At 47.6% G+C, this 26,432-nt stretch overlaps 1 protein-coding gene across 5 annotated transcripts in view; it reads right to left on the reverse strand.

The window, feature by feature from the left end:
* The window catches only part of IGF2BP2 (insulin like growth factor 2 mRNA binding protein 2), a 173,384-nt gene that overhangs the window by 46,339 nt on the left and 100,613 nt on the right, over positions 1 to 26,432 (reverse strand). For all 5 annotated transcript variants that reach the window (XM_089332079.1, XM_002716464.6, XM_002716463.6 and 2 more), the window contains exons 3-4: positions 1,903 to 1,951; positions 233 to 284 (exon numbers count right to left, since the gene is read on the reverse strand). In XM_089332079.1, coding sequence (XP_089188205.1) covers positions 233 to 284; positions 1,903 to 1,951 — 101 coding nt within the window. The remainder of the gene's footprint in view (positions 1 to 232; positions 285 to 1,902; positions 1,952 to 26,432) is intronic.

Here is a 26,432-nt window from a genome sequence, read left to right on the forward strand (position 1 = left end):
AGGTATAGAAATAGGAAAAATAGCCTGAAAATCATATTCCTGGAAAAAATACACTCTACAGATAAACAGAAAGATACAAACATCTCTCTCACACACAAATACATACATGTAGTCCGGAAACTTATTTCAAAGGTATGAATTCATTATTTCTCCCTGGAGTTGACCTAATCTATAGAAATAATATCCCTAATATCCCTTTCATAACTCACTAGGCTAATTTGCCCATTTTTACCTTGTTCCACATTCTCCACTGTCCCATACTGAGCCAAAAGTCCATCCAACACCTGAAAAAAAAAAGCTTCAATGTTAAAAAGGGAAACAAAGGACATATGAAATATGGTACAGTGATACTCCCTAGCAAATGAATGAAAGGAAAACAGGACAGTTACAGGAACAATTAATTAAACTGATTTTTTGGTTCTTCCATAAAAACAGTTAGAACTGAATGAATACATGGGACTTCATTTGCTAACAGGCTCCCGAGTGATCTGTTCACTAAGGTGACACTGCAGAGTTCCAGAGTCTTGGTAACTGTTAACAATCGTATTCAACGTGATGGCCTGACTGTTCTTGAAATGAGAAGCTGAATAAATATGAGGTTCACTTCCGTTTCTTGGAAAATCTAACAATTCTTCATTCATTTTCTTGCCAGGGATCGCCTTATTTTACAATGTATTGGGATGTGTATGTTTGAAATTCTCCATAATAAAAAGGTTTTCAAAAAGCAATGAAGATGTTACATAAAACATCCTGCTTCCTTTAAGGGGATTTTGATTTCCTTTGCTTGGGGAATAAAACATAGGGAAGTCTTGTTTTTAAGTAATACCTTAAGACCACTCCCCCATATCCTATCTTACTTTAAGGCAGCAATCTTACAAGTTTTACAACTGTGAAAACATATCTTAACTGTTGCTCATAGCAACTAACTCAAAACAAACAAAAAACCTACCCAGGGTGTGGGGTTTAGCCTAATGGTTAAGACACCAGTGAAGGCACCTACGACCCACATCAGAGTACATAGGTTGAACTCCCAGGTCTGGCTCTTCAACTTCAACTTCCTGCTCCTTAGACCCTGGAGGTGGTAGATGCTGACTCAAGTAGTTGGGTCCCTGTCACCCATATGAGAGATCTTGATTGAAGTCATAGCTCCCAGCTGCAGCTCCAGCCCAGGCCTGACTGTTTATGGGCAATTTAGGGAGTGAACCAGCAGGTAGGAGCTCTCTCTTTTTGCCTATATGCCTGTCAAATAAATTAAAATTTAAAAAGAAAACAAACTTGCTCAAACCAACAGAGAACTTTCCATTTTTGTTGGTTTTATATATTGAAAGGCAGAGTTAACAGAGAGAGGGAGGGAGAGGCAGAGAGATTTTCCATCTGCTGGTTCATTCCCCAAATGGCAGCAATGGTCAGGGCTGGGCCAGGCAGAAGCCAGGAGCTAAAAGCTCCATCCACATCTCCCACATGGGTGCAAGGGCCCAATCACTTAGGTCCTCCTCTATTGCCTTCCCAGGCACACTAGCCAGGAGCTGGATCAGAGTGGAACAGCCTGGACTTGAACTGGCATCCATTTGGGATGCTGGCGTTGTAGGCAGCAGCATAACCTGCCTGTGCCACAATGCTGATCCCCTACTTTTTTTTTTTTCCAAATCATAAACATGTGTATAACTCATGATATAATATCCACCAAGCCAGGCACACATTTCATCTCACAGCTTGCCTGCTGGTGCTTGGGAGAACAGCACATGAGAGACAACAACGCACAAACCCCGCAAACAGCAGGAAGAGGAAGAAACAGGGCCCAGAGGCTTTGTGGAAAAGTCTGAGGACCTTCAGTTCCTCACTGTGAGAGGGAGCTACAGAGCGGGGAAGTCTGGGGGCCCCAGGAAAGCAGCGTTGGCTTACCTCCCACTGCAGGTGAGGAGGGATGTTTCGAATCTGAATTTTCCTGCTCCTGCAAAGATAAAACCACAGCCTGTAACTCTTTTTCCAGGACACAAACTTCAGCAAATAATAAAAACATGTCTAGGACCATAATTTGAGTTCTCTTTCTCACTGTGTGCACCAAGACATGGCAAAAAGATTCCTACTGTGAATCACATTTTAAGGTTTTCAATTACTTTGAAAAACAGTAAGAATATTCTACACACTCTCTTCTTGCTCTTTTCCACCTGTTACTAATATCTTGGAGATCTTTCTACATTCCTCACTCCACTTCATGCTTCATGGATGTCCTGAAGAATGCTAACCCATCCCCCACTGGTGGACACTGGAGCCTTTTCCTGCCTTTTTATTCAGAGGCTTTCAACAAGACATCCTGTTGCTCTGACAGCTTTGAATGATTGATTTTTGCTTTTACTTAAGCATTAAAAGTAGAAAAAATAGCAATATGGGGGACACAAGTTTTTCTCTTTTAAGAACATGCTAGATCCTGGAAAGAAAATACAAACTAGCATTTAGAGATGTCATTTTAGTAGAAAGACTTGGTGCTGAAATTCCATAAACACCCACGTGGGAGGTTGCCAGTGCAGTGTACCCCATTCCTTTTCTTTCCTATGAGGGTCCGAGGTACCATCTGGGGCTGCACAGCCACGTGTCTCTGCAAGGCTTTATCTGGAACTTGGGTAACTGCAGGGACTCGTCACAGTTGAAGCAGAGAAAGGAAGAGTTACAAACAAAGGTACAAGGACGGGAGGAACAGAGAAACATTCCTTCTATTGACTGGAAGGGGGAACGCCCCTCTGTTCTCTGTCCCATACACTCATTCTTTTTTTTTTTTTTTTTTTTAAATGAAAATGTATTCATGCCTTACTAGGATTGCTTTAATGACAATACAGGCTACTAAACTGCAGAACCTTTCATCTCGTGTCAGGTTGAAAAGGACGAGAAAGAACCAAGAACTCATTTCCACCTCCACGCTGGGAAGGTGGCTTCTGACACCGCCTCTGGCAATAGCTAGAATAAAACCGCCAACCCCATCCCCAGATAGTAGCTATATGGAAATTCTCTAGGGAAGATGTCACCACAAGTATTTACAGAAAAGGCATCTGAATGGTCAAGAAAGTGGAATATTTCTAAAGAAAAATATTTCTGTTATTTCCAAGTATAAACATTGACTCCAACTGCTAACCCAGAATTTTCTGGTAGAAATTCTAGTGGAAGAGACTGATGCATGAGAAAGAAGAGATAACTACCACAATGTTGTGTATAACAAAGATTGCAAGCAATCTAAATATCTACCAACTGGAGAGAAAGAAATCATAATATGGCTGTAATATGGACTACTATACAGTCATTTAAAAATAAAAGGCATACACACAGGAAACTCTTCAAGGCACACTGTTACAGGAGGAGAATTACAGATTAAGTTGATGCTATATTTTAAAAAAGCAAAAAGTATATACAAGAGTACTTCAGCTGGCGCCGCGGCTCACTAGGCTAATCCTCCGCCTGAGGCGCCAGCACACCAGGTTCTAGTCCCGGTCGGGGCGCCGGATTCTGTCCCGGTTGCCCCTCTTCCAGGCCAGCTCTCTGCTGTGGCCTGGGAAGGCAGTGGAGGATGGCCCAAGTCCTTGGGCCCTGCACCCCAAGGGAGACCAGGATAAGTACTTGGCTCCTGCCATCGGATCAGCGCGGTGCGCTGGCTGCAGCACGCCGGCCATTGGAGGGTGAACCAACGGCAAAGGAAGACCTTTCTGTCTCTCTCTCTCATTGTCCACTCGGCCTGTCAAAAAAAAAAAAAAAAAAAAAAAAAGTACTTCAAAAGGTTCACATGAAAATGGAATGAACAGAGGGTGAACATTTGGCCTAGCAGTTAAGATACAACTAAAATTCAGCGTTCCACATTGGGATATCTAGTTTAGATTCCTGATGCAAAAATAGGGAAATCCCACCCCATGCAGATGATACCCTCAATCCTACTGAACAGACCTAAACCAAAGGTGCTTCCCTGTAATATTTCCCGTGAAGATGGCACATCAGGCAATTAGTTCAGTAACTGGAACCTTCATCAGGCAGGATACTCACTTTGCAGTCCAGGAAAGCATGGCCAGCTTTAAAACAGCCAAGCTCATACAATGACATAGGAAAGGGACCCATTATAAGAAAATACTTCTTTGTCTCTTAATAATTTCAGAGTTCTTTTATTTTTAAATTTTTAAAAAGATTTATTTATTTTGAAAATCAGTTACATACAGAGAAGAAGAGCCAGAGAGAGAGAGGTCTTCCATCTGTTGGTTCACTCCGCAATTGGCCGAAAATAGCCAGAGCTGTGCTGATCAGAAGCCAGGAGGCAGGAGCCAGGAGCTTCCTCTGGATCTCCCATGCAGGTACAAGGGCCCAAGGACTTGGGCCATCTTCCGCTGCTTTCCTAGGCCACAGCAGAGAGCTGGATTGGAAGTGGAGCGGCTAGAACTTGAACTGGTGCTCATATGGGATGCCAGCACTGCAGGCGGTGGCTTTACCCACTATGCCACAGTGCCTGCCCCAAGAGTTCCTTTATTTTAAAAAAAGACATCAAGCTTCTCTAAATATGAAGGTACTTCAGAAAGTTATACAAAAGTGGTCACGGTGCCAGCTTCCCTGTGGAGAGAGATGGCTTCCTGGCTGCAGTGACAACCGCCTCTCCCTGGAAATCTGGATGCACGAGTTCTTGTCCTTTCTCATGCAAACAGTGCACTTCAATATGAGGGTGGTGAAATCTGAGCTCCCAAACCCCAGAGCCACAGGAAGGAACTTGTGTATTTATTTATTATTATTTATTTGACAGATAGAGTTAGACAATGAGAGAGAGTCAGAGAGAAAGGTCTTCCTTCCGCTGGTTCACTCCCCAAATGGCCACCACGGCCGGAGCTACACTGATCCGAAGCCAGCAGCGCAACTGCTAGCCCCTCCGTGTCTCCTCCTGGTCTCCCACGCAGATGCAGGAGCCCAAGCACTTGGGCCATCCTCCACTGCCCTCCCGGGCCACAGCAGAGAGCTGGCCTGGAAGAGGAGCAGCTGGGACTAGAACCTGGTGCCCATACGGGATGCTGGCGCCGCAGGTGGAGGATTAACCAAGTGAGCCACGGCGCTAGCCCCAAGAATTTGTGTATTTATATTATTAAAGAGCACCCTGTTTTGACTTTGGGTCTCATTCTGCTCTCAATTAACAGAAAACAAGTCAAGCTCCTAGTGCTTTCTGTACTCTGGTTTCCAGGTGGAATGAGGGTGTGGAAGGCTCAGGCCTGGCTTCCTTACAAAGTGCAGGTGTAACAGTTTGGTGTGGCAGGGGTGGCAGCAGACTGGAAAAGGGAATTTGGATGCAGTGACAGTCATCAGGGAAGGCAGCAGCAACCTGTCGTATCTGTGTTTTAGAAACTCACTGGCAGTGGGCTGCTCCTCTTCTGATCCACTCTCTGCTATGGCCTGGGAAAGCAGAGGAAGATGGTCCAAGTGCTAGGGCCCCATGTGAGAGACCTGGTTAAAGCTCCCGGCTCCTGGCTTCTGTCTGGCTCAGCACAGCTCAGCCCTGGCCATTGCAACCGTTTGGGTAATGAACCAGTGGATGGAAGATCTCTATCTGTCTCTCCCTCTCTCTAACTCTGACTCCCAAATAAACAAAATGTAAATCTTTAAAAAAAGAAAACTAAATGCATTCAATATAATAAACTGTTGAAAAATAAAAAGAGGCTTTGGAGGTTTTTTTTTTAAGGGAGAAAAAACTTGTGATGAAAATAAAGTCCTGGGGCTGGCGCTGTGGCGTATGGGATAAAGCTGCCGTCTGCAGTGCCAGCATCCCATATGGGCGCCAGTTCTTGTCCCGGTTGTTCCTCTTCCCATCCAGCTCTCTGCCATGGCCTGGGAAAGCAGTGGAAGATGGTCCAAGTCTGGGGAGACCCAGAAGAAGCTCCGGCGGTTGTGGTCATCTGGGGAGTGAACCAGTGGGTGGAAGACCTCTCTGCCTCTGCCTCTCTGTAACTCTGCCTTTCAAATGAATAAGTAAATAAATAAATATTTTTTTTAAAGGAAAGAAAGTTCCTTTAAAATATCAGCAGTGTCAGAGTGCCTTGGCTTTTCATATCTAAAATACTCTCATGGGCTCTTCAGCCAGATCCAAATGCCTTAAGGGCTGATTCTGAGGCCAGAGTGCTGTTTAGGGCACCTGCCATTCTATGAGTCTGCTGCGTATCCTGCTTCCCATGTTGGATTGTTCTCTCCTTCTTAATTATATCAGTTAGTATTAGCAGACACTAGTCTTGTTTATGTGATCTCTTTGACTCTTAGACCTATCATTATGATCAATTGTGAAATGAAATTGATCACTTGGACTAAGACACTCTGGCAAAAACAAACAAACAAAAAACACCCTAAATGAAAGATCTCTGTGAGTGAGATCCCAGTGGAAAGAACTGGGATCAAAGGAGGAGGTACCTTTCTCTGAAGGGAGGAGAGAACTTTCACTTTGACCATGACCTTGTCGAAATAAAATCGGAATTGGCAAACTCCAAATGCTTCCACAGTGTGGCAACTCATGATGAGAGCATCGGGTGATTACTGACACCATAAACAAGAGGATCAATTTGCTAAGTCAACAACAGGAGTCACTGTGCACTTCTTCCTCATGTAGGATCTCTGTCCTTAAGGTGTGTACAATGTAAATTAATGCTATAACTAGTACTCAAACAGTATTTTTCACTTTGTGTTTCGGTGCGGGTGCAAACTTGAAATCTTTACTTAATGTATGCTAAACTGATCTTCTGTATATAAAGATAATTGAAAATGAATCTTGATGCGAATGGAATGGGAGAGGGAGTGGGGGATGGGAGGGTTGCGCGTGGGAGGGAAGTTATGGGGGAGGAAGCCACTGTAATCCATAAACTGCACTTTGGAAATTCATATTTATTAAATAAAAGTTAAAAAAAATAAAAAATAAAATATCAGCAGTGTTATGGACCAAATCATAAAGTACTGAATCAGATATTGTGGTGACCCCTTGCAAGGGGTTTTGAGCCAGAACCGTAGTAATGAACCCATAACTGCCCTTGCTCCACAAACGCATGTGCATAGCACCACAGACTCCCGAGAAGCCCTAACAACACAAGCTTCCCAAGCACTCTGCGACAGGAACTCACGGAAGTGCACTGCTTAAGTGGAACACACAGGGCATCAGTGAGAGAGGGTGATGGCGTCTGAGTCTGCTCAGGCTGCTGCGACACAGCACCAGAGGCTGAGTGGCCTTCAAGCAACTCATGCGTCCGGAGGCTGGGCAGCCCACAAGCCTGGCTCCGGTGGATCTGCTGTCTGGAGAGGACCTGTTCCTCATAGATGTTCTGTTTACTCACATGGTCAAAGGGGCTACCTACCTCCCTGGGGTCTCTTACAGGGGAACCCGCCCCCTGCACAAGGGCTCCAGCCTCCCATTCTAATCAGCTAACACCAACACAGGTGCTAGGATTCCAACACAGGAATGGGGGGACAAATTTCCACACCAGAGCAACAAGCAATAGTCAGACCTCGGAGCTCACTTACCTCCCTAGCCCTCTCAAAGCAGTCGTAAGAGCTCTCTGTCTCTCCTTCTCCCTCTCCCTCTGTAACTCTTTCAAATAAACAAATTTTTAAAAAAAGAATCTTTGCTCTTAAAAGGTCACTCTGAATTGCCAATTCACCAATAATAAAGTTTACATTTCAGTTCCATGAGATTTGGAGAAGACATGCCTCCCTCATCCTCCAACAATCCCTAGGAATGGTATTAGGAATGGATGCTCAGTTTTTCCCTTTCAGAATCAACCTTACTCCAGAAACCTCTCCCCAGGAAGGGTTATTTTGGAAACCCAATCATAGGGGCTTATTTTTTGCTCCTTAAAGGGCTTTATTAAATGCCCTTTAGAAAAGGCCACAGAGATACTAGCTGGCAAACTCCTTCATGGGATTGGGTGACTCCTGACTGATGGTCAGGCTCTCCTGAACATGGCCAAGACCTGAACTTCCATGCAGGGCCTGTGAGTGGACCGGGCATGCGAGAAATCGCCTGCTTCACAGGCTTATTACTGCCCCAACCAGGGCTTTTGTTTGTTTAATTAATTTGAAATTCAGAGCTTCAGGGGGGGGGGGGGGAAAGAGAGAGAGCGAGCGAGCGAGAGAGTGCTCTTTCATCTGCAGGTTCACTCCCCAGATGGCCACAACAGCCAGGGCTGAGCCAGGCCGGAGCCAGGAGCCAGGAGCTTCATCCGAGTTTCCCACATGGTTGCAGGGGCCCAAGCTCTTGGGCCTTCCTCTGCTGCTTTTCCCAGGCCATTAGCAGGGAGCTGGATTGGAAGTGGTGCAGCTGGGACTCAAACCAGCACCCAAACAGGATGCTGGCGTTGCAGACAGTTTTAACCACTATGCTACAATGCCAACCCCAAGATCAACTTTGAGGACCCTCTCAAAATATGTACTGCTATAGGGGAAAGAGAGGAGTGAATGCCGGACAGTGACACGGAGTCCTCAGAAGGGCTGCGACATTTATGTGCACCTGAGTACAGGCACACCTGTCTAGACTCAGAAATCTGAGGTTCTAGGATGTAAGGCTGTCTCTGTGAGCCAAGACGCTGCCCTTCCACTTCAGTTTTTAAAGGTCCAATCAGAGGAAGAACCAAAAATATTTCCTTTCACACTTTTATTCTCCTGTAATGAAGATTCCAGTTAACAAAACTAAACTATCTCTAGAGATGTGAAACTGTTCTAGTTACCCCTACACGGTCCTCTATTCATTATCTGTCATTAAGACTAAGCAGGGTAAAAACAAATATTTACACATAAATAATTTAAGCCTCAATTAAATAACACATAGAAACATGAAGTCACTTTTGTAAAGTCACATACAGTCCCATGCCCAATCCTCAACAACTCTGCCATCCTTCCAACATCTCATCTATTCATTCCCAAAAAACTGCTCTCTTTAGTACCCAAATGGCACAAAACTGTCCCTTTCCTTCCCCTTCCTGCGTCTTCATTCTTCCCCTTCAGCCCAAGCAGTGTCTGGAACACAGCACTGCCCAGCAATCAGCAAGTCCTGCTGCTGACTGTTCACTGTCTTCCCCGGCCCACCCCGCCCTCATCCCACCCTCCCACTCTAAGAGAGACAGGTGCCTACTGCAGACACTGGTCCCCAGACTACCCAATTTCTTTCACTCCAGTTTATCAGGGATAAGCCAACAGCACTGTACTCCTGGAAGGAAGGAACTACTCCTTCCAGATATAAAACACTTTGAGGTTCTTCATTATAGTCATGACAACGACCAAGGGACACTGAATTCATCATACATATGCTAGTAATATATATTTATATACACGTAAGTACCCAAGAAAGCAGAGAAAGGCACATACACTCCCTCATAAAGGAACTTCTTTGCGACATATAAATCAACTACGTGTTCCCCGTCCACACAAGGGGGGACCATCTCACCCATGCAATAGGCAAAGTGGCATGAACCACCCATACCCAAGGGTTTTAACCAAAGGTTAAGAGATTTTATCTGATTTTGATCGATAGGATGATATCTAAGATTAAGAGCTTTTCTAGGGGCTGGTGTGGCAGTGTGGTAGCGTGGTAGGCTAAGCCTCTGCCTGTGGTGCTGGCATCCCCATAAAAAGATTTATTTATTTGAAAGTTAGAGTTACACAGAGAGAGGAGAGGCAGAGAGAGAGAGAGAGAGAGAGAGAGAGGTCCTCCATCTGATGGTTCATGCCCCAGATGACCACAATGGCCGGAGCTGCAGCCAATCCGAAGCCAGGAGCCAAGAGTTTCTTCTAGGTCTCCCACGTGGGTGCAGGGGTCCAAGGACTTGGGCCATCCTCCACTGCTTTCCCAGGCCACAGCAGAGAACCAAATCGGAAGTGGAGCAGCCAGGTCTCAAACCGGCACCCATATGGGATGCCGGTGCTTCAGGCCAGGGCATTAACCCACTGCGCCACAGCACCGGACCCAATAAAATCTTAAAAAAAAAAAAAAAAAAAGAAAAGAAAAAGAAAAAGCTTTTCCAAATGTACTTTAAAATGTCCACTAAGCACTTCTGTGCTTAAAGGCCAAGCACATAGTGTAGGTGTCGGGTTATGGCTGTGAACAAAGCAAAACTGCCCTCATGCAGCTTATATTCCAGGGAGTGAAAAACAGGCCAGTACCCATCTCAGTAATCCTTAGACTGCTCTGTTTGACTTCAAACAATACAATGTGTTTTACAGTTGTTTGCTGGATCCAACACCCTGCCTTCCTAGCTCCTATTTATTTATCTTCAGCCACCCATTTCTGCACAGAATCCTAACGATGTGGTGACAGCTACTGGAGAGCACCACTGAGACCGTGTACCCAGCCCCACTGGGGCTGCCTGTGTAAGTACAGTGGGACATCTTCATTCCCCGAAGGCTGCCCCTTGGCAATTCACCCTCAGAGGTTTTCCTACCACAGGGAGAAGCAGCAGGAAGCACTCTGAGGAGAAATAAAAAGACCCAGGGCGATCCTGTTTACGTGGTCCACAGGGGAGGAGATGAAGGGGGTTTTTAATGCCATGGGAAAAGCTATTTATCACCAATGTGAAGAGAGCCAGAAAAATAACTGCTCACACAGCAATAAAGAACAAATAAGAGCACTTCATTGGCCGGTGCCGTGGCTCAATAGGCTAATTCTCCACCTTGCGGCGCCAGCACACCGGGTTCTAGTCCTGGTTGCCCTTCTTCCAGGCCAACTCCCTGCTGTGGCCCGAGAAGGCAGTGGAGGATGGCCCAAGTACTTGGGCCCTGCACCCCATGGGAGACCAGGAGAAGCACCTGGCTCCTGGCTTCGGATCAGTTCGATGCACCGGCCGTGGCGGCCAGTGGAGGGTGAACCAACGGCAAAAAGGAAGACCTTTCTCTCTGTCTCTGTCTCACTGTCCACTCTGCCTGTCAAAAATAAAAAAATTAAAAAAAAAAAAAAGAGCACTTCACAGGATAGGAGAAGCATTCACTCCTGGAGCTGGTATGACACAATTTGAATACAGTGAAATCTACTTTCTAAAGCTCTGAGTAGCCAAGTTTAAAAACAGATGAACAAACCAGGCAAAGAGCAGGAAAAGTGTGTGTGTGTGTGTTTTTTTTAACCAGTTTATCCTTCATTGAGGATTGAACTTGGGATCCCTTTAAGTCAATTCTGAAACAAGGTAAATTATTGGGAAGATACCTTCAAATATTCAGGTTTGATATATGACCAATTTTGGGGGACTAGACTTTTACACAGAGAAATGTTTCCAGTGGCATTGACAGAAATGCAAGATTCCTGAACAGTCATCCTTCCTGGACCACGCACGTCCAATTCCTGTCCCTGCAAACCCACAGCTTCTAGGCTGGTGACGCATGCACAGCTGTTCTCAGTGAATCTGATGAATGAATGAATGCACATGACAGGGTTAACATGGCTGGCGCTTAAACACAGAATTCCTTCCAGCTGCTGATTCATTTTCTTCTGAGTTCCTTGTCCTACAAAGACTATAAACAGAGCATCTGTCTCAGTTGGTTCCTGGGTTTTCATCACTTCCTTTAAAGCCAGCACCATTCACTGGGGAGGCTCCAGCAGGACCCATACCCTGGAATCCCACAGAGGAGTCACCACCGGAACTGAGTAACGGTGAGCAACCTACCTGGCTCGGCAGGTGGTCACAGAGGTCCCAGCTAGCACAGCTTCAGATGCCTTCTCCCACAAAGTTCTCTTCCCTAGATGCAGCCTAGGACTGCTCTGATTTTCCGGACCCTGTTCCTTTCCTTGCCTGGAGCCAGGGTCCCCAGAACCATCACTGAGGCTGGGAAGAGAATACCGCAAGTGCACTCACTCTCCCTGGCTGTTCAGGGTTCTCAGCCCACTGACACTGAGATGAAACTCTCGCCACCTCTCATTTCTCTTTTTCATCAGCCACCATAAGAAAGCACGTCACAAACCACATGCACCCTACACACACAGGTATTAGGGCTATTTTGATAGAGGCATAATACCTCCGAACTCTCCCCCTCTCCCATTCCCAGCTTTGGTCCTGGGGTGCACAGGAGAGCTGGTGCTGGAAGGAATCCAACTTCAGCTGATGAGCACAAAACTCAGGTAATTAATCAGGAGGCATGACCTGGAGCCAGCATTGAACCAGGACAGAAACTGCAAGATTTTACAGAGCCACCTATGGGTGCAGGCAGAAGATCCAGTTCAGGGCAGTTTCAGAAGCTAAGAAGCAATAATTGTCAATTCAATAGATTATGCTTCTTTTTCATTTAAGTGCAACTTGATTGCTGTGTGTTTTAAATGAGGGTATTTTGTTCCTTGGTGAGAAATGCAAAATTTGTAATATTCAATCAACAATCATGGACATGCAAAGACATTGATTTACAAATGTCTACAAGCAAAGCCAAAGGCCTTGATTTCATATAGAAAAACCTATTCAATAGTTCTTCCCACCCCCAACAAAACATTTTATTGATTGGTTTTTTTAAAAGAATTATTTATTTTGAAAGGCTGAATAACAAAGAGAGAGAGACAGACAGAGACAGAAGGACAGAGATCTTCCATCCTCTGGTTTACTCCTCAAATGGCCACAATGGCTAGGGCTGGGCCAATCCAAAGCCAGGAACCAGGAGCCAGGAGCTTCTTCCGGGTCTCCCACATGGGTTTGGGGGCCCAAGGACTTGGGCCATCTTCTACTACTTTCCCAGGCATATTAGCAGGGAGCTGGATCGGAAGAGGAGCAACTGGGACCTGAACTGGTGCCCATATGGGATGCTGGCGCCACAGTTGGAGGCTTAGTCTACTATGCCATAGCACTGGCTCCAGCCCCCAAACACTGTACTATTAGCAAAGGCTACGATTATTTCAACACTACAGAGAAAGAGAGCAGGAGGCATGCCAAGTTGGGAATTGGAGATCAGGGTTCAAATCCTGACTCCGGCCAGTGCCGCGGCTCACTAGGCTAATCTTCCGCCTGTGGCGCCCGCACCCCAGGTTCTAGTCCCGGTCGGGGCGCCAGATTCTGTCCCGGTTCTCTTCTTCCAGTCCAGCTCTCTGCTATGGCCTGGGAACACAGTGGAGGATGGCCCAGGCCCTTGGGCCCTGCACCCGCATGGGAGACCAGGAGGAAGCACCTGGCTCCTGGCTTCGGATCGGTGCAGCGCGCTGGCCGTAGTAGCCATTTGGAGGGTGAACCAACGGGAGGAAGACCTTTCTCTCTGTCTCTAACTCTGGCTGTCAAAAATCAATCAATCAATCCTGACTCCAACACAGAGAAGTCATCAGACAAATGCTGTCAGTGGTTTCACCTCTCAGACTAATGCCTCACGTGAGGCAGTTGGACAGATGAGTTAGGTAAGATTCTTTCAGAGTAAGTTAGCTCATTTTTTTCAGCAAAACAAAAACACAGTAAAGTGAAGGTAAGGAAGACAAGTAAAAGGTATCCTACATGGACTAAAGTTGGGGAAAAAAAATCTCAACAAATCTTGCATTTTGTCTGCCTCACAATTTTGAACAAGCCAATAAATAAGTTAATGAGAACGTGCTCAGTATGCTACAATGGCTTACAAAACAAAAACAATGGGGTTGTGACTATGTGTGTCACACCCACCCCTCCAGCCCCTATTCACCCCACACCCTCCAATCCCCTCTTCTCGCCTCCTGCAGCCGGCTTAAGTGTACACTCCCACAGTGCCAGGGTGCCTACTCTTGCGCAATCTTCCGCGTCCAGCTCGAAAGCATGAAGTGATTTCACGAGGTCTGCTCTGAAGAGGGTGCTGCCCTGCTAAATGAGAGCTCCTTCATTTCCTAGAGGTCTGTGCAGGTCCTGGTGTGGGCCGGTGAGCAAGAAGCCTGGAACTGCCCCCAGGGGATCTGCTGATGCTATAAACTACCAGATCAGAGCTTGTATTCCCACTACAGAGAAACTGAACTCTGGCCCGGATTCAGACACTGGTTAATTAGCATGGTAGTAACACTCTACTTGTTATTCCAACTTTGATCTAAGCAGTCTTGTGAGGTACACCTTCACATGCTTACGGCGATTCGCTTACTTGCTTCAGCAGAGAATCTTAGGCTTGACTCACTCAGTGGAAGAACACTGGTGGGCGGCTTGATTCAATGGAAACACCTTTAGATAACTGTCCCAGGTCCTTTGCAGCTCCAAAGGTCTAGGTAACAGGTGAAAGACACTCCAACGGCAGGGGGACAAAAGTAGTGAGGGGTGGGGCCAGTGGTGTGGCACAGGTTAATCCTCTGCCTGCGATGCCGGCATCCCATAGAGGCACCGGTTCTAGTCCTGGCTGCTCCTCTTCAGATCCAGCTCTCTGCTGTGGCTGAGGAAGGCAGTAGAGGATGGCCCAGGCGCTTGGGCCCCTGCAGTCGCATGAGAGACCCAGAAGAAGCTCCTGGCTTCTGGCTTCAGATTGGTTCAGCTCCAGCTGTTGTGGCCATCTGGGGAGTGAACGGGTGGATGGAAGATCTCTCTCTAACTTTGCCTTTCAAATAAATAAAACTTAAAAGAAAAAGAAAAAGATGTAAAAGGCAGAAATGATGGGGCTGAGGGAGACACAGAGCTATAAATGGAGATTGTCCGTATGCTGGTTCGCTTCCAAATGCAAACAACAAGGCTAGGCCAGGCTGACGCCAGGAGCCCAGAACTGCTGGGTCTCCCACACAGGTGACAGGGACCCAAGCCCGCCTTGCAGGCAGTTAGCAGAGATGGAAGCAGAGCAGCTGCGTATGCCCCAAGCACGGGCCTAACATTCCGAGCCACAATACTCATCCCAAAACAAACTTATTTTTTAGAAGTAAGAATTACATTTTCTTTTTAACTTTTATTTAATAAATATAAATTTCCAAAGTGCAGCTTTTGGATTACAGTGGCTTTTTCCCCCCATAACTTCCCTTCCACCCACAACCCTCCCCTCTCCCGCTCCCTCTCCCATTCCATTCACATCAAGATTCATTGTCAATTCTCTTTATATACAGAAGATCAATTTAGTATATATTAAGTAAAGATTTCAACCATTTGCACCCACACAGAAACACAAAGTGTAAAGTACTGTTTGAGTACTAGTTATAGCACTAATTCACATTGTACAACACATGAAGGACAGAGATCCTACATGGGGAGTAAGTGCACGGTGACTCCTGTTGTTGACTTAACAATTGATACTCCTGTTTATGGTGTCAGTAATCACCCTAGGCTCTTGTCATGAGTTGCCAAGGCTATGCAAGCCTTTTGAGTTCGCCAACTCTGATCTTACTTACACAAGGCCATAATCAAAGTGGAAGTTCTCTCCTCCCTTCAGAGAAAGGTACCTCCTTCTTTGATGGCCCATTTACATTTTCTTCACACAAAGTTAAAAAATCATCAAATAGAGTAGAAAAATTCTTTCTTTTATAGCTAACATTCAGTCCTCTAGTTCCCATAGTCACTTTCAAAAAATTACCTTCCAGAATACTCTGTACATAAGCATATGTTGTACATCTGTGTATATGTTTACTCTTTTTTTCAGCAAACACAAATATTAGTGCTTTGTAGATGCCTTTTCCTTCTAATCTCCCCTGTCCCCAACCCTAGCAGCCAGTAACCACCACTCTCCTCTACTTCTGCGAGATACACTTCCTAGTTTCCACATCAGTGAGATCAGATGGACACAGGCCTCCTGTTTTCTGAGTTGAACCACGAAGGTGATGAATTCCCAAAACCGAACCACCACACCCTATGGCCCACGGACACTGGGTGAAAGGCCACGACGGCAGCACTCGCTCCCTTCCCAGCAGCTCTTCTCTTGGCTGCCTTGTTCAGGGAAGACAGTCCTGTGGTCTGCAGCTCCGTGCCCACGTACAACGCCACTCTCCTCTGTGGCTGTGTGCACCTCACCAGCAGCGCAGTCTACTGACGGCTGCTCACTTCTCTGACGCTGGCCGTTGGATACATTTAACCAACAATTAAATGCCTCTTTATCTTAAAAGAAATGAGTACCTCAAATACCACGCCAATACTCTTGTATTCCCAACAGATACTTACCACACCTCTTGAGAGTCTAACAGCTCCATTAAATGTACTAAGAGTGTTTTAGGTTAGTGGAGGGTATGATTAAATAACATGATTGATCTTAAACGAACACTCCAGAACTTTTATTTTAACGCTCATGAACTCACGTCTTCATCAAAGTAATGACTTTAGGAAACTTTATTTATTACAACGATGATTTCTCTGCCCGATGTATTTTTGGAAATCTTTTACTGATCATCTCTGCAGCACCTGCCCAATAGACATTGATTTCACTGATTTACCTTTCAGCCTGCAGTGCAATCTTACAGACGTGCTCTGCATTGGAACAGACTGCCCTCTTTCCCTTCCCTTTTTCTATATCAAACATAAATAAAGCAAAACTCAGAGGCCTCTTCCTATGTCTCTGCTAACAGCAAAGAGAACAGCTTGCCTGGGAATGAGCGCCTTTTTCTGTAGCCCTCCTTAGATGGCAGGCCTACTGGGCTGGTCCCCACGTTCCTGCCACCAAGCTATCCTTACCAAGGCATACACACACACACCCCACCCTGCCACCTTCCTTCAGGGGCAGTGAGGAGAAACAGCACCAGAGAGAACATACCCCTCAGCTCTCTTGAACTCCATGGTCAAGTTAGGAACAAAGTACCTGCTAAGGGCCATGCAGTGTGTGCTAGGGAGCCAGCCCACTAGGGATCAGCTCACTGTTGGCTGATCCTAGAACGGAAGCCAGGCAACATTCTTCATTTCCAAGTTGTGTCTGGTTATGATCAGGTGCTAGGATCAATACTCTACCTCAACTAAAGGCTGAGCTGGAGGCTGTACAGCCTGGCCGGCTCAGAGCGCCTGCAGCCATGATGCCTTATTGATGGCATTTATCACGTCCGGCTATAACCCGCCGCTCTTGTCGCTGCTGCCCAGACTCGACCCTCCTATAATCTGTTCATCCCACCATCCAGCACTTTACACGCTCCAGCGATGGTGGTAATCAGGTGAACACAGAGAGCAGGAGTGGCTGCTCTTTAGGCCCATGGAATCAGGCCTCTCAACTCAATGTACCTGGATCAGCCCCAGTCTTCTGTATGTGAAAGGTCCGCCCTGCCTCTGTCTGCCCAGGCACCCTGCAATTTGACGCCATGGAGCTCTGCGAGGGAGTCCATTCTCTGAGGGCTGGACACCTCAGGCCATTGGGCAGCAGTGGGCAGAGAGCTGGGCGAGGCACCAGGACTGTTGGGCGCTTGGCCACTGCCCAGCCATGTGACTCTGGCACATTATTCCACTTGTCTGGGGCCAGATGGCCTCTCCTGAGAACCTTCTCAGCGTGCAGTTCGGCAGTGCAGCCCGCTGTCTTTCCGCAAGGACAGAACAGATGCCTCTTCCTCCCCAGAAATGGTTCAAGAACCGAGCTGTCCAAGCGGAAAAGCGCCTTTGAAAGGAGAATTTGTGGGCTCTGAGTGGCTTAATCTGAGAATAAAGATTCAGAAAAGCTTTAAAATCTTCAGTCAATGTCAGAGATAGATGGACAGCCTGCAAGCCAGGAGCCAAGAAAAACGGTTTGCAAGGCTAGAAGAAAAGAACCCCATGGCGAGGAACTTGTAAAAACATCCATAACAAACAACAATTCTAAGGGAAACACTGCGAAATCAGCAGGGGAGCGGGAGGTGGAGAGTGAGTCCTGACAGGCTGGAATGAACTGACCAGAGGCAAAGAGTGCCTGAACTGACCAGAGGCAAAGAGTGCCGGCCGCAGGAGGAGGATGTGAGGCCCAGTCAGTGGAGGACAGGGCTCAGCTGCATTCCACTAGAACTTTCTGGGACATAGGGGTCACCAAATTCATCAGAGCTGGTTACGTAAAAAAGCCCAGTCTTCGGGCCAGCGCCACGGCTCACTAGGCTAATCCTCCGCCTGAGGCGCCAGCACCCCGGGTTCTAGTCCCGGTCGGGGCACTGGATTCTGTCCCGGTTGCCCCTCTTCCAGGCCAGCTCTCTGCTGTGGCCAGGGAGTGCAGTGGAGGATGGCCCAAGTGCTTGGGCCCTGCACCCCATGGGAGACCAGGAGAAGCGCCTGGCTCCTGGCTTCGGATCAGCACAGCACACTGGCCGTAGTGACCATTTGGGGGGGTGAACCAACGGAATGAAGACCTTTCTCTCTGTCTCTCTTTCTCATTGTCTAACTGTCAAAAACAAACAAACAAACAAAAAACCCAGTCTTCGGATACAGAGGAGGAGAAAAAGGAAACGAGCATGAACAGGAGTGACTCTTGGATTCCTGGGCTAAGCCGATGCAGAGTAGGGATGCAGAAAGGGTTGCAACTCAGTCCAGGGGGCGAGGAAGATGAGGCACCAGGACCCACCAAGGTACAGCTGGCAATAAAACCAGCCTAGGCCTCGCCGTTACAAAGCAGTTTTACACACATCATCTCATCTGATTCTCACAATGGTCAGAAAGTCTCTCAGCTGTGATGGAGTCGGACTATCCGTAGATGCTGCTTACACACTAAGAACTGTAAGGGCCTGGTGCAGTGGCATAGCAAGTTAAGCCTCCACCTGCAACGCAACGCTGGCATCCCATATGGGAGCTGGTTGGCGACCAGGCTGCTCCACTTCCAATCCAGTTCCCTGTTAATGTACCCGAGAAAGCAGCAGAGGATGACCGAAGTTCTTGGGACCCTGCACCCACGTGGGAGATCTAGAAGCTCTGGGCTCTTGGCTTTGGCCTGGTCCATTCCAAGTTGTTGCTGCCATTTGAGGAGTGAACCAGCAAATGGAAGCTTTCTCTCTGACTTTCCTCCTCTCTCTGTAACCCCGCCTTTAAAATAAATAAAAAATAAATCTAAAAAAAGGAAAGAGAATTGCAAGAGACATTTTGAATTTGCAGAGGTTCCAAGGACAAGGCTAGTTAATGCAAGCGGGTGCCCCCACTGGGGACTGGCCTGGTGCTGGGGGCTGTGTGGACAGCAGTACTGGGCCTGGCCCAGGTAGAGTCCACCCCTGACTCCTACATGCTGCAGGAATGAAGGCAGGAAGCTCACTGCTTCCATTTTGCAGTTGGAGAATCTGCAGTAAAGTCAAGAATCTGAATAAACGTCTCTGTGACACCCAAGTTGCTGGTCCTTTCTTTTTTTTTTTTTTTTTTTTTTTTTGAGAAGTTGAGTTACAGACAGTGAGAGGGAGAGACAGAGAGAAAGGTCTTCCGTCCATTGGTTCACTCCCCAGTTGGCCACAACAGATGGAGCTGCACTGATCCAAAGCCAGGAGCCAGGAGTTTCTTCCCAGTCTCCCACATGAGTGCAGGGGCCCAAGCACTTGGGCCATCTTCTACTACTATCTTAGGCCACAGCAGAGAGCTGGATCGGAAGAGGCGCAGCCAGGACCAGAACAGGTGCCCATATGGGATGCTGGTGCCGCAGGTGGAGGACCAACCTACTGTGCCATGGCACTGGCCCCAGTCCTTTAATTTTGGTAGTGTTTTTATAGGGTGCAAGAGTTAGGGGTTTCATGCAATGACTGCAAGGGGGTGTGTAAACACAGCAGTGATGGGGCCGGCGCTGTGGCGTAGTGGGTTAAAGCCCTGGTCTGAAGCGCTGACATTCCATATGGGCGCCGGTTCTAGTCCCAGCTGCTCCTCTTCTGATCCAGCTCTCTGCTACGGCCTGGGAAAGCAGTGGAAGATGGCCCAAGTCCTTGGGTCCCTGCACCCACGTGGGAGACCTGGAAGAAGCTCCTGGCTCCTGGCTTTGGATTGGCCCAACTCCAGCGGTTGCAGCCATCTGGGGAGTGAACCAGCGGATGGAAGACCTCTCTCTCTGTCTCTACCTCTCTCTGTAACTCTTTCAAATAAATAACATAAATCTTAAAACAAAAAACACAGCAGTGAAAACAATGGCTCCAGCTTCGTTTATTTTCTAATTTCTGTGTGTGTGTGTTTTAAAGACTTATATATTTATTTGAAAGGTAAAGTTACAGAAAGAGAGAACGAGAACGAGAGAGAGAGAGAGAGAGAATGAATCTTCCATCTGCTGGTTCACTCTCCAAATGGCCACAATAGTCAGGGCTGGGCCAGGCTGAAGCCAGGAGCCAAGAGCTTCTTCTGGGTCTCCCATGCCGGTACACGGACCCAAGCACTTGGGTCATCTTCTGCTGCTTTCCCAGGCACAGTAGCAGGGAGCTGTATCAGAAGCACAGTAGCTAGACTAGAACCAGTGCCCATATGGGATGCCAGTGCAGTGAGCCATAGCTTTAATCTGCTACCACAATGCTGGCCCCTCTAATCTCTTTTTACAGTAAGGAAGAAGAACCAGTTTGGGGCTGGTCAGTCTTACAGACCTCTCCTGTACTAATCATCCTCTCTCTTTGAAAAAGGAGGTGTTGGGCGCAGCACCTTCCAGCAAGCGTCACTAGCTGGAATGTTACAGTGCTAAGGTAGTTAGGCAGACAAGCCTATGGAGGGAGGGGGTGGGCAGAAGAAAAAGGGAATTTCTGTGTGATGAAACAAGGAAGCAGGCCCTCAAAGTTTACGTGTTAAAATAATTGCCACTGTTCAGTAACCTGGCTGGGTGGGTCCCAGCTTAGGAGACTCTCAGCTGTCTTTCACCAAGGAGCCTATTCTGAAGTTCTGCGGGAAGACTCTCAACCCAGCTGGGAACGGGTGTCGGGGAGGGGAAGCCGAGGGCCTGCATGCAGCACCCATGAAGACTGCAGGGTGAGTGCAGCCTGGGCTCTCAGTTCTTTCTGGAGCCAGCTGCCTGCAGGGTCTGTCGGGGTTCCGCCGCACTGTTCCTCCTTACTCAACTTTGCTAGCTTGCTTACCACTGCTCCCCGTCTCACATCGGAATTCCTTCTTGCGCGAAGGCAGCCAATCCCCGGCAACAACAGCAGCACTTTAGTTTTCGGAGTATTTCATTTTCATAGCTTCTTCCTACTGGCAGCAGACAGTACTAGCTTTTTATTTATAGAAATGATACGCTGCTTTCTAAGGTAAACTTCAGTTTTGGGAAAGTATTCCCAAGGAAGAAAAGTGTTTTCAAGCGGGATTGCTTTAAAAGACAATATTAAGTAATTCATAGCCCAAGTCGTAGAGATTTGGCAAAAACATGAAAATAAGACACAGATGGCTGAACTTGGGGAAATGCCGCTGTGTCACACTGGCCCTCAGAGCGCAAGTGCTTCTGCCCAGTTCTGGGCTAGTGCTCCTTTGTGGGAAGGACAAATGGCACGAACAGTGTTCTCTAACTCTCACCTCTGAGGCTGCAGGGTTCCCAGCTGGCACGCTCATGTCCCAAGCATGAGCTCTCCATGGCCTGCACTAATGAACATCACCTGTTCAGGCTAGGGGACAATTCCCTGAACAGGTGTAGGAAAGGACATTCACAGGTGTCTAAGGCAGCGGTCAGCAAACGATGGCCCCTGTGTTACATCCAGCCTAACGCCTGTTTTTGCGATTAAAGCTTTTCTTGAAAGACCCATTTGCTTACTATGTCTACAGCTGCTCCTGCTGTAACGACAAAGGTGAGTAATTGCCAGAGACCCCATACAGGCCACAGGGCCTGCTATACTTTCCACCGGGTGCTTTACAGAAAAAAGCAGCAGATCCCTGGACTAGGGGCTGGGGTGGAAGGCAGAGAGTGAAACTGAGAAGGTCAGGGCCAAGGGAGTGGTGTAGTTATCGTTCAAGACAGAAAGCAGTAACCACCCAAAAGTTAAGTCAGAAACCTCCTCCTGGAACTGGATGGAGATGGACGGGATGAAATCTGAGTGGAAAACTGAAGCAGGGAAAGAGAAAGAGCACAGCCATGGTGCCGGCGCTGTGGTGCAGCAGGTTAACCCCGTCTGCTGCAACGGCATCCAACATGGGCGCCGGTTCAAGTCCTGGCTGCTCCTCTTCTGATCCAGCTCCCTGCTAATGCTCCTGGGAAAGCAGTGGAAGATGGCCCAAGAACCTGGACCTCTGCACCCACGTGGGAGACCCAGATTAAGCTCCTGGATCCTGGCTTCAGCCTGGCCCAACCCTAGCCGTTGCAGCCATTTGGAGAGTGAACCAATGAATGGAAGGCCTCTCTCTGCCTCTCTCCCTCCCTCTCTGTAACTCTGCTTTTCGAATAAAGTTTTTTTTTTTTTTTTTTTAATTTTACAGAGCAGAGCCATGATTAAAATTCAAGAAATAGCAAGGGCAGGAGTAACAAAAATAATGATCTTGCATCTTTTGGAGTCTAGAACCACCCCCCTGAGGGGCTATTCTGGGCTTCCCAGACTTTCTCAAGGAGCTACCTCTTGCAGCACCCCACATTCTTGGAAAGTCAGGGACCTCGATCATGCTTGCCAGGTTGTGTTCAGTGAGGACTATGGCAGGATTGTGACAGACAGAGAGGAGGCCGGATGGGAAGAGGAAGCAGAGAAAGGAAATGACAGATTGTGTTAGGGCAAAGAGCAGACAGGGTATACCTGATGGAGAAACAGATGAATACCAAGTGGAGACAACAGCAGAGACCTGATCTAACAGGGGAGGGGTGTGGCCATGGGAGATCACTGCAGGGACTGGAACAGTCACTTTTTTTTTTTTTTTTTTATTTGACAGGCAGAGTGGACAGTGAGAGAGACAGAGAGAAAAGTCTTCCTTCCGTTGGTTCACCCCTCAATGGCTGCTGCGGCCAGCACACTGCGCTGATCCAAAGCCAGGAGCCAGGTGCCTCTCCTGGTCTCCCATGCGGGTGCAGGGCCCAGGCACTTGGGCCATCCTCCACTGCCTTCCCTGGCCTCAGCAGAGTTGGACTGGAAGAGGAGCAACTGGGACTAGAACCGGCGTGCACATGGGATGCCAGCGCCGCAGGCAGAGGATTAACCAAGTGAGCCATGGCGCCGGCCCCGGAGCAGAGTCACTTTTGACTTCTGTGATCTGTGAGACAAGGAGAGTGGAAAATTACAAAACTCTTAAACTCTGAGATACTACACATCTTTGATTAACAACAGTATAAAAGACAACACGCATTGGGTTTGCTAGAAAAAAGTGCACCAAGATGGCCATCACATGCTGCCACCAAGGGCTCAAAACCACCTGTGCAGAGCCTGTTTTGCACAGGCTTTGCCTCCCTGACATGAACACTTCTCCGAGTTAGGGAGGAAAAAGGCAGGAATGAGCCTCACGTGGCCAGGAGTGTGGACTAGTGAACCTGAATGGAGACACGTGAAAGAGGCCAGGAGCGATGGGTCCACGCCACGGCTCTGCCTACCCTGAAGCTCTGGTGTGGGAACAGCTGCAGGTGTGCATTTCTCGCAGTCCCTTAGAAAGTGAAATCCCCTGGAAAGCAGGAGAACATTCTGTGGGTAACCTTCCGTAAACAAAGGGATTGCAGGCACTCAGTGCAGAGCAGCCTCATTGAGAGTCTTCAGCCTCTGGACGTGGTCTCTAAGAAACAAGAGCCTAACTAGAGCAAGAGACAAATCTAGTGGCGTGATGGTCAATGTTTAACAAATAGCTCTTGGTGGGGAGAAGCAATGTGTAGCTTTCTTTCTGAGGTGCAAATCCTCTCATCATAGCCTATTTAAAGCTACTGATGGGGCTTTACCAAAAGCAAGTTAGAAACAGATGTGCCAGGGTGGACATTACGGCATGTTGGTTAAGCCACAGCTTGGCACACACACATGCCACACTAGAACACCGGGCCCAGGCCTGGCTCCTCTGCTTCTGATCCCACTTACTGCTGATGTATCTTGGGAGGCAGTAAATGATGGTTCAAGTGCTTGGGACCTTGCCATCCACTTGGGAGACCCAGGTGGAATTCCTGGCTCCTGCCTGGCCCAGCCCCGGCCACGGTGAGTATCTGGGGAGTGAGCCAGCAGATGGAGGAGCTCGCTCTCATGTGGGTGACAACAAACATTTAAAAAACCAAATGTGTATATTAAAAAGAGAGGTGCACCAGTTGGCTCTGGTGAGCTAAGCAAGCCTTCACACACATCGCTGGGAACCTAGTATGTCACTAATATCAGTTATTAACTTGGCACCAGGCAGCTATGCTGCAAGATAACACTGACAGGTCATCAGCAGCCATGCTGCTGAAACCACTGTACCTACCCACTCATTCAGAAGCAGGGAGCGTACAGCTGGCCTCCAAGGCTGATGGACAAACCTCAGTTTCAGACTTCAGAACTTCATTCTGCAAACCAGGAAACTGAGGACCAGACCTGCAGAACTGCTGACTGCGGGCGACACAGCAGGCTCTGCGTAACCAGAACCAAACTCTGCAACCAGACAGGGAGTTAACTGTAGAAGGGGAAGGCAGACCACAAACGGTCAAGCCACATCAAAGTAGAGCTGATACAGGCTTCGCAAGTGCACTCTAACAATCGTCTGGTCACAGGAGAAAGGAAGGGCTTCTGTGATGCCCAGAAGTTGCGTGTGTGTGCGCACGTGCAGGCACACACGTGAGCGGGGAGATGTCACGAGGCACTCACAGTTGCCACCTCCTGTGTACTGTCAATAGAATAAGAAGCCCCAGGCATCTTACTTGAAATAACAAGAAAATTAGTATGTGAATTTTAGCCAATTAATGCCACATGTGAAAGAAGAGGTTCATATTCTCTTCTTCCATGTGGAGGTTTTTTTTCCATCTTTCTTAATTTTATGATTAAAAAGTCTAATTTTGCTACCTGCTCACCTCAGCAAATGTGTTAGAAATTTTACTGGAAATCAATTCTTTGTCTAAAAACCATTCTTTCATGCTGGTTTCCTCCATTCTAACGTTTACCAGGCTAAACCTCTAGCAGGTCTCTCATGCACCTGTCTTCCTCCTCCCTTTCTGCCCACCACATCTGCAGATTCATTTGATTCCAGCAAATATAGTCAGCCACAGGCCCACACCAGAGGCACAACCAAAATTAAGAAACAACTGAGTTTCTATCAGATATGATGATATGGGGGCATATCTTCAATAATCACAATTCACTGCTTGGTTCTGCGTCAGCCTATAACCCAAAACTCACCAGATAAAATCATCTTCACAGAATATCATGGGCAGGAAAGCCCTTAGGGCAGCTCCTTTATTTAATGAATAAGGACACACACATCCCAGACAAGTGAATTGCTCAAAGGCAAACCACAGGGTATAGGATGAGAAGCCACACCCTCTAATCTCAACATCACTGAATCTTCTTCCCACTCCAATGTCTCCACTGGTGGCATCCACCTCAGGAAACCCATGCATGGACATGTAATAGCACTGATGTTCCAGGCACTGAGTCAGCCCACTGAGGAGTGTCTGGTACCCAGTTCCAAAAAGGCACTGAGGGCTGGGAGATAAATGATACTGTTTCTTCCCTGCTGGAGCTCCCAAGCTAGTGAGCGTCCCATGGAGCTAAATGACAGATAAGTATAGAATGGAGTGAAAGCTATTCTAGAAAAATGTACAGGATACTACAGGAACATGGGGGACTGGCCACACTCAGCTGGGAGGGAGGGAAAGCAGACACTCTCCAGGTGGAGACATTCATCCTGCACAAGCCAGGCTGGGAGGCAACCCCAGGAGGGGAAGCAGGTTCCATGTGGGCACTCCCAGGGAAGCCAGAACAGCCAACCCCACTGAGATGCCAGTGTACAGAAAGACAAAGTCACAGTTACAGCAGGTGGAGCCACAGTAAGCATGAGCTGGGAGCAAACACACCATAGGGAAAATGAGTCCTAGGTGGACACTGAACAAGGGATCAAGAGAGAATCCAGAAGAAAAAGGACAGCCTCCCCGAGAACACACAAGTACAATTCAGAGGTAACCACTGGGATCATTCCCTTCGTTCCTTTTCCTGTCCACATGCAGTCCAAAGACTAAGTGGTCTGAGCCATGAGTCTTGCTTCTTGGGAGCAGAGAGCCCTAAAGACTGTCACAGGACACATCAGAGTTTAAACTAAAACTAATTCCTAATATAACTGCTATTTGCTTTTTTCTTGTCTCCCTGTACCTGGGCTTCTGACCTGATAGAGTCACAGACAGTACAGCTTGGAGACTATGACTGGAGTCAGAGGCTCCAGGTTCAAAGCCCACCCAGTTGTTCACTAAGTGGGTGATCCTTGGCAAAACTGCTTTAACCTGCCTGATCAGCTTCCTTACCTAAGCTCTGAGTTGTTAGATGAGAAAGCACAGAAAGTGCTTTCAACACAACATGTGGCAGGTAAGTGGTGTTCCATGAGTGTTCTACTCAAAAGGCCAGCGGGGCCAGGTTTTAGAGGGAATCCGACATTAGTCTGCATTTTGTGCAGGACTGTGTTTCCCAAAGATAACTAGACAGCTCTTCTTAGGACTTTGTCAGCTCTCCCCTTGAGAGAAGGGGTTCTCTCTCTCCTCTGAAATCCACTCAGCTAAGACCACAGCCTGCTTCTCAGGAATGCATGCTCTTAGAATCCAGCTACCATGCTGTGAGGAAGTGCAAGCAACCACACCTAGCTGGAGGCCCCGCT

Source organism: Oryctolagus cuniculus, chromosome 4 (genome assembly GCF_051225735.1).
Source record: "Oryctolagus cuniculus isolate XC-2025 breed Fujian yellow rabbit chromosome 4, ASM5122573v1, whole genome shotgun sequence".
NCBI lineage: Eukaryota > Metazoa > Chordata > Mammalia > Lagomorpha > Leporidae > Oryctolagus > Oryctolagus cuniculus.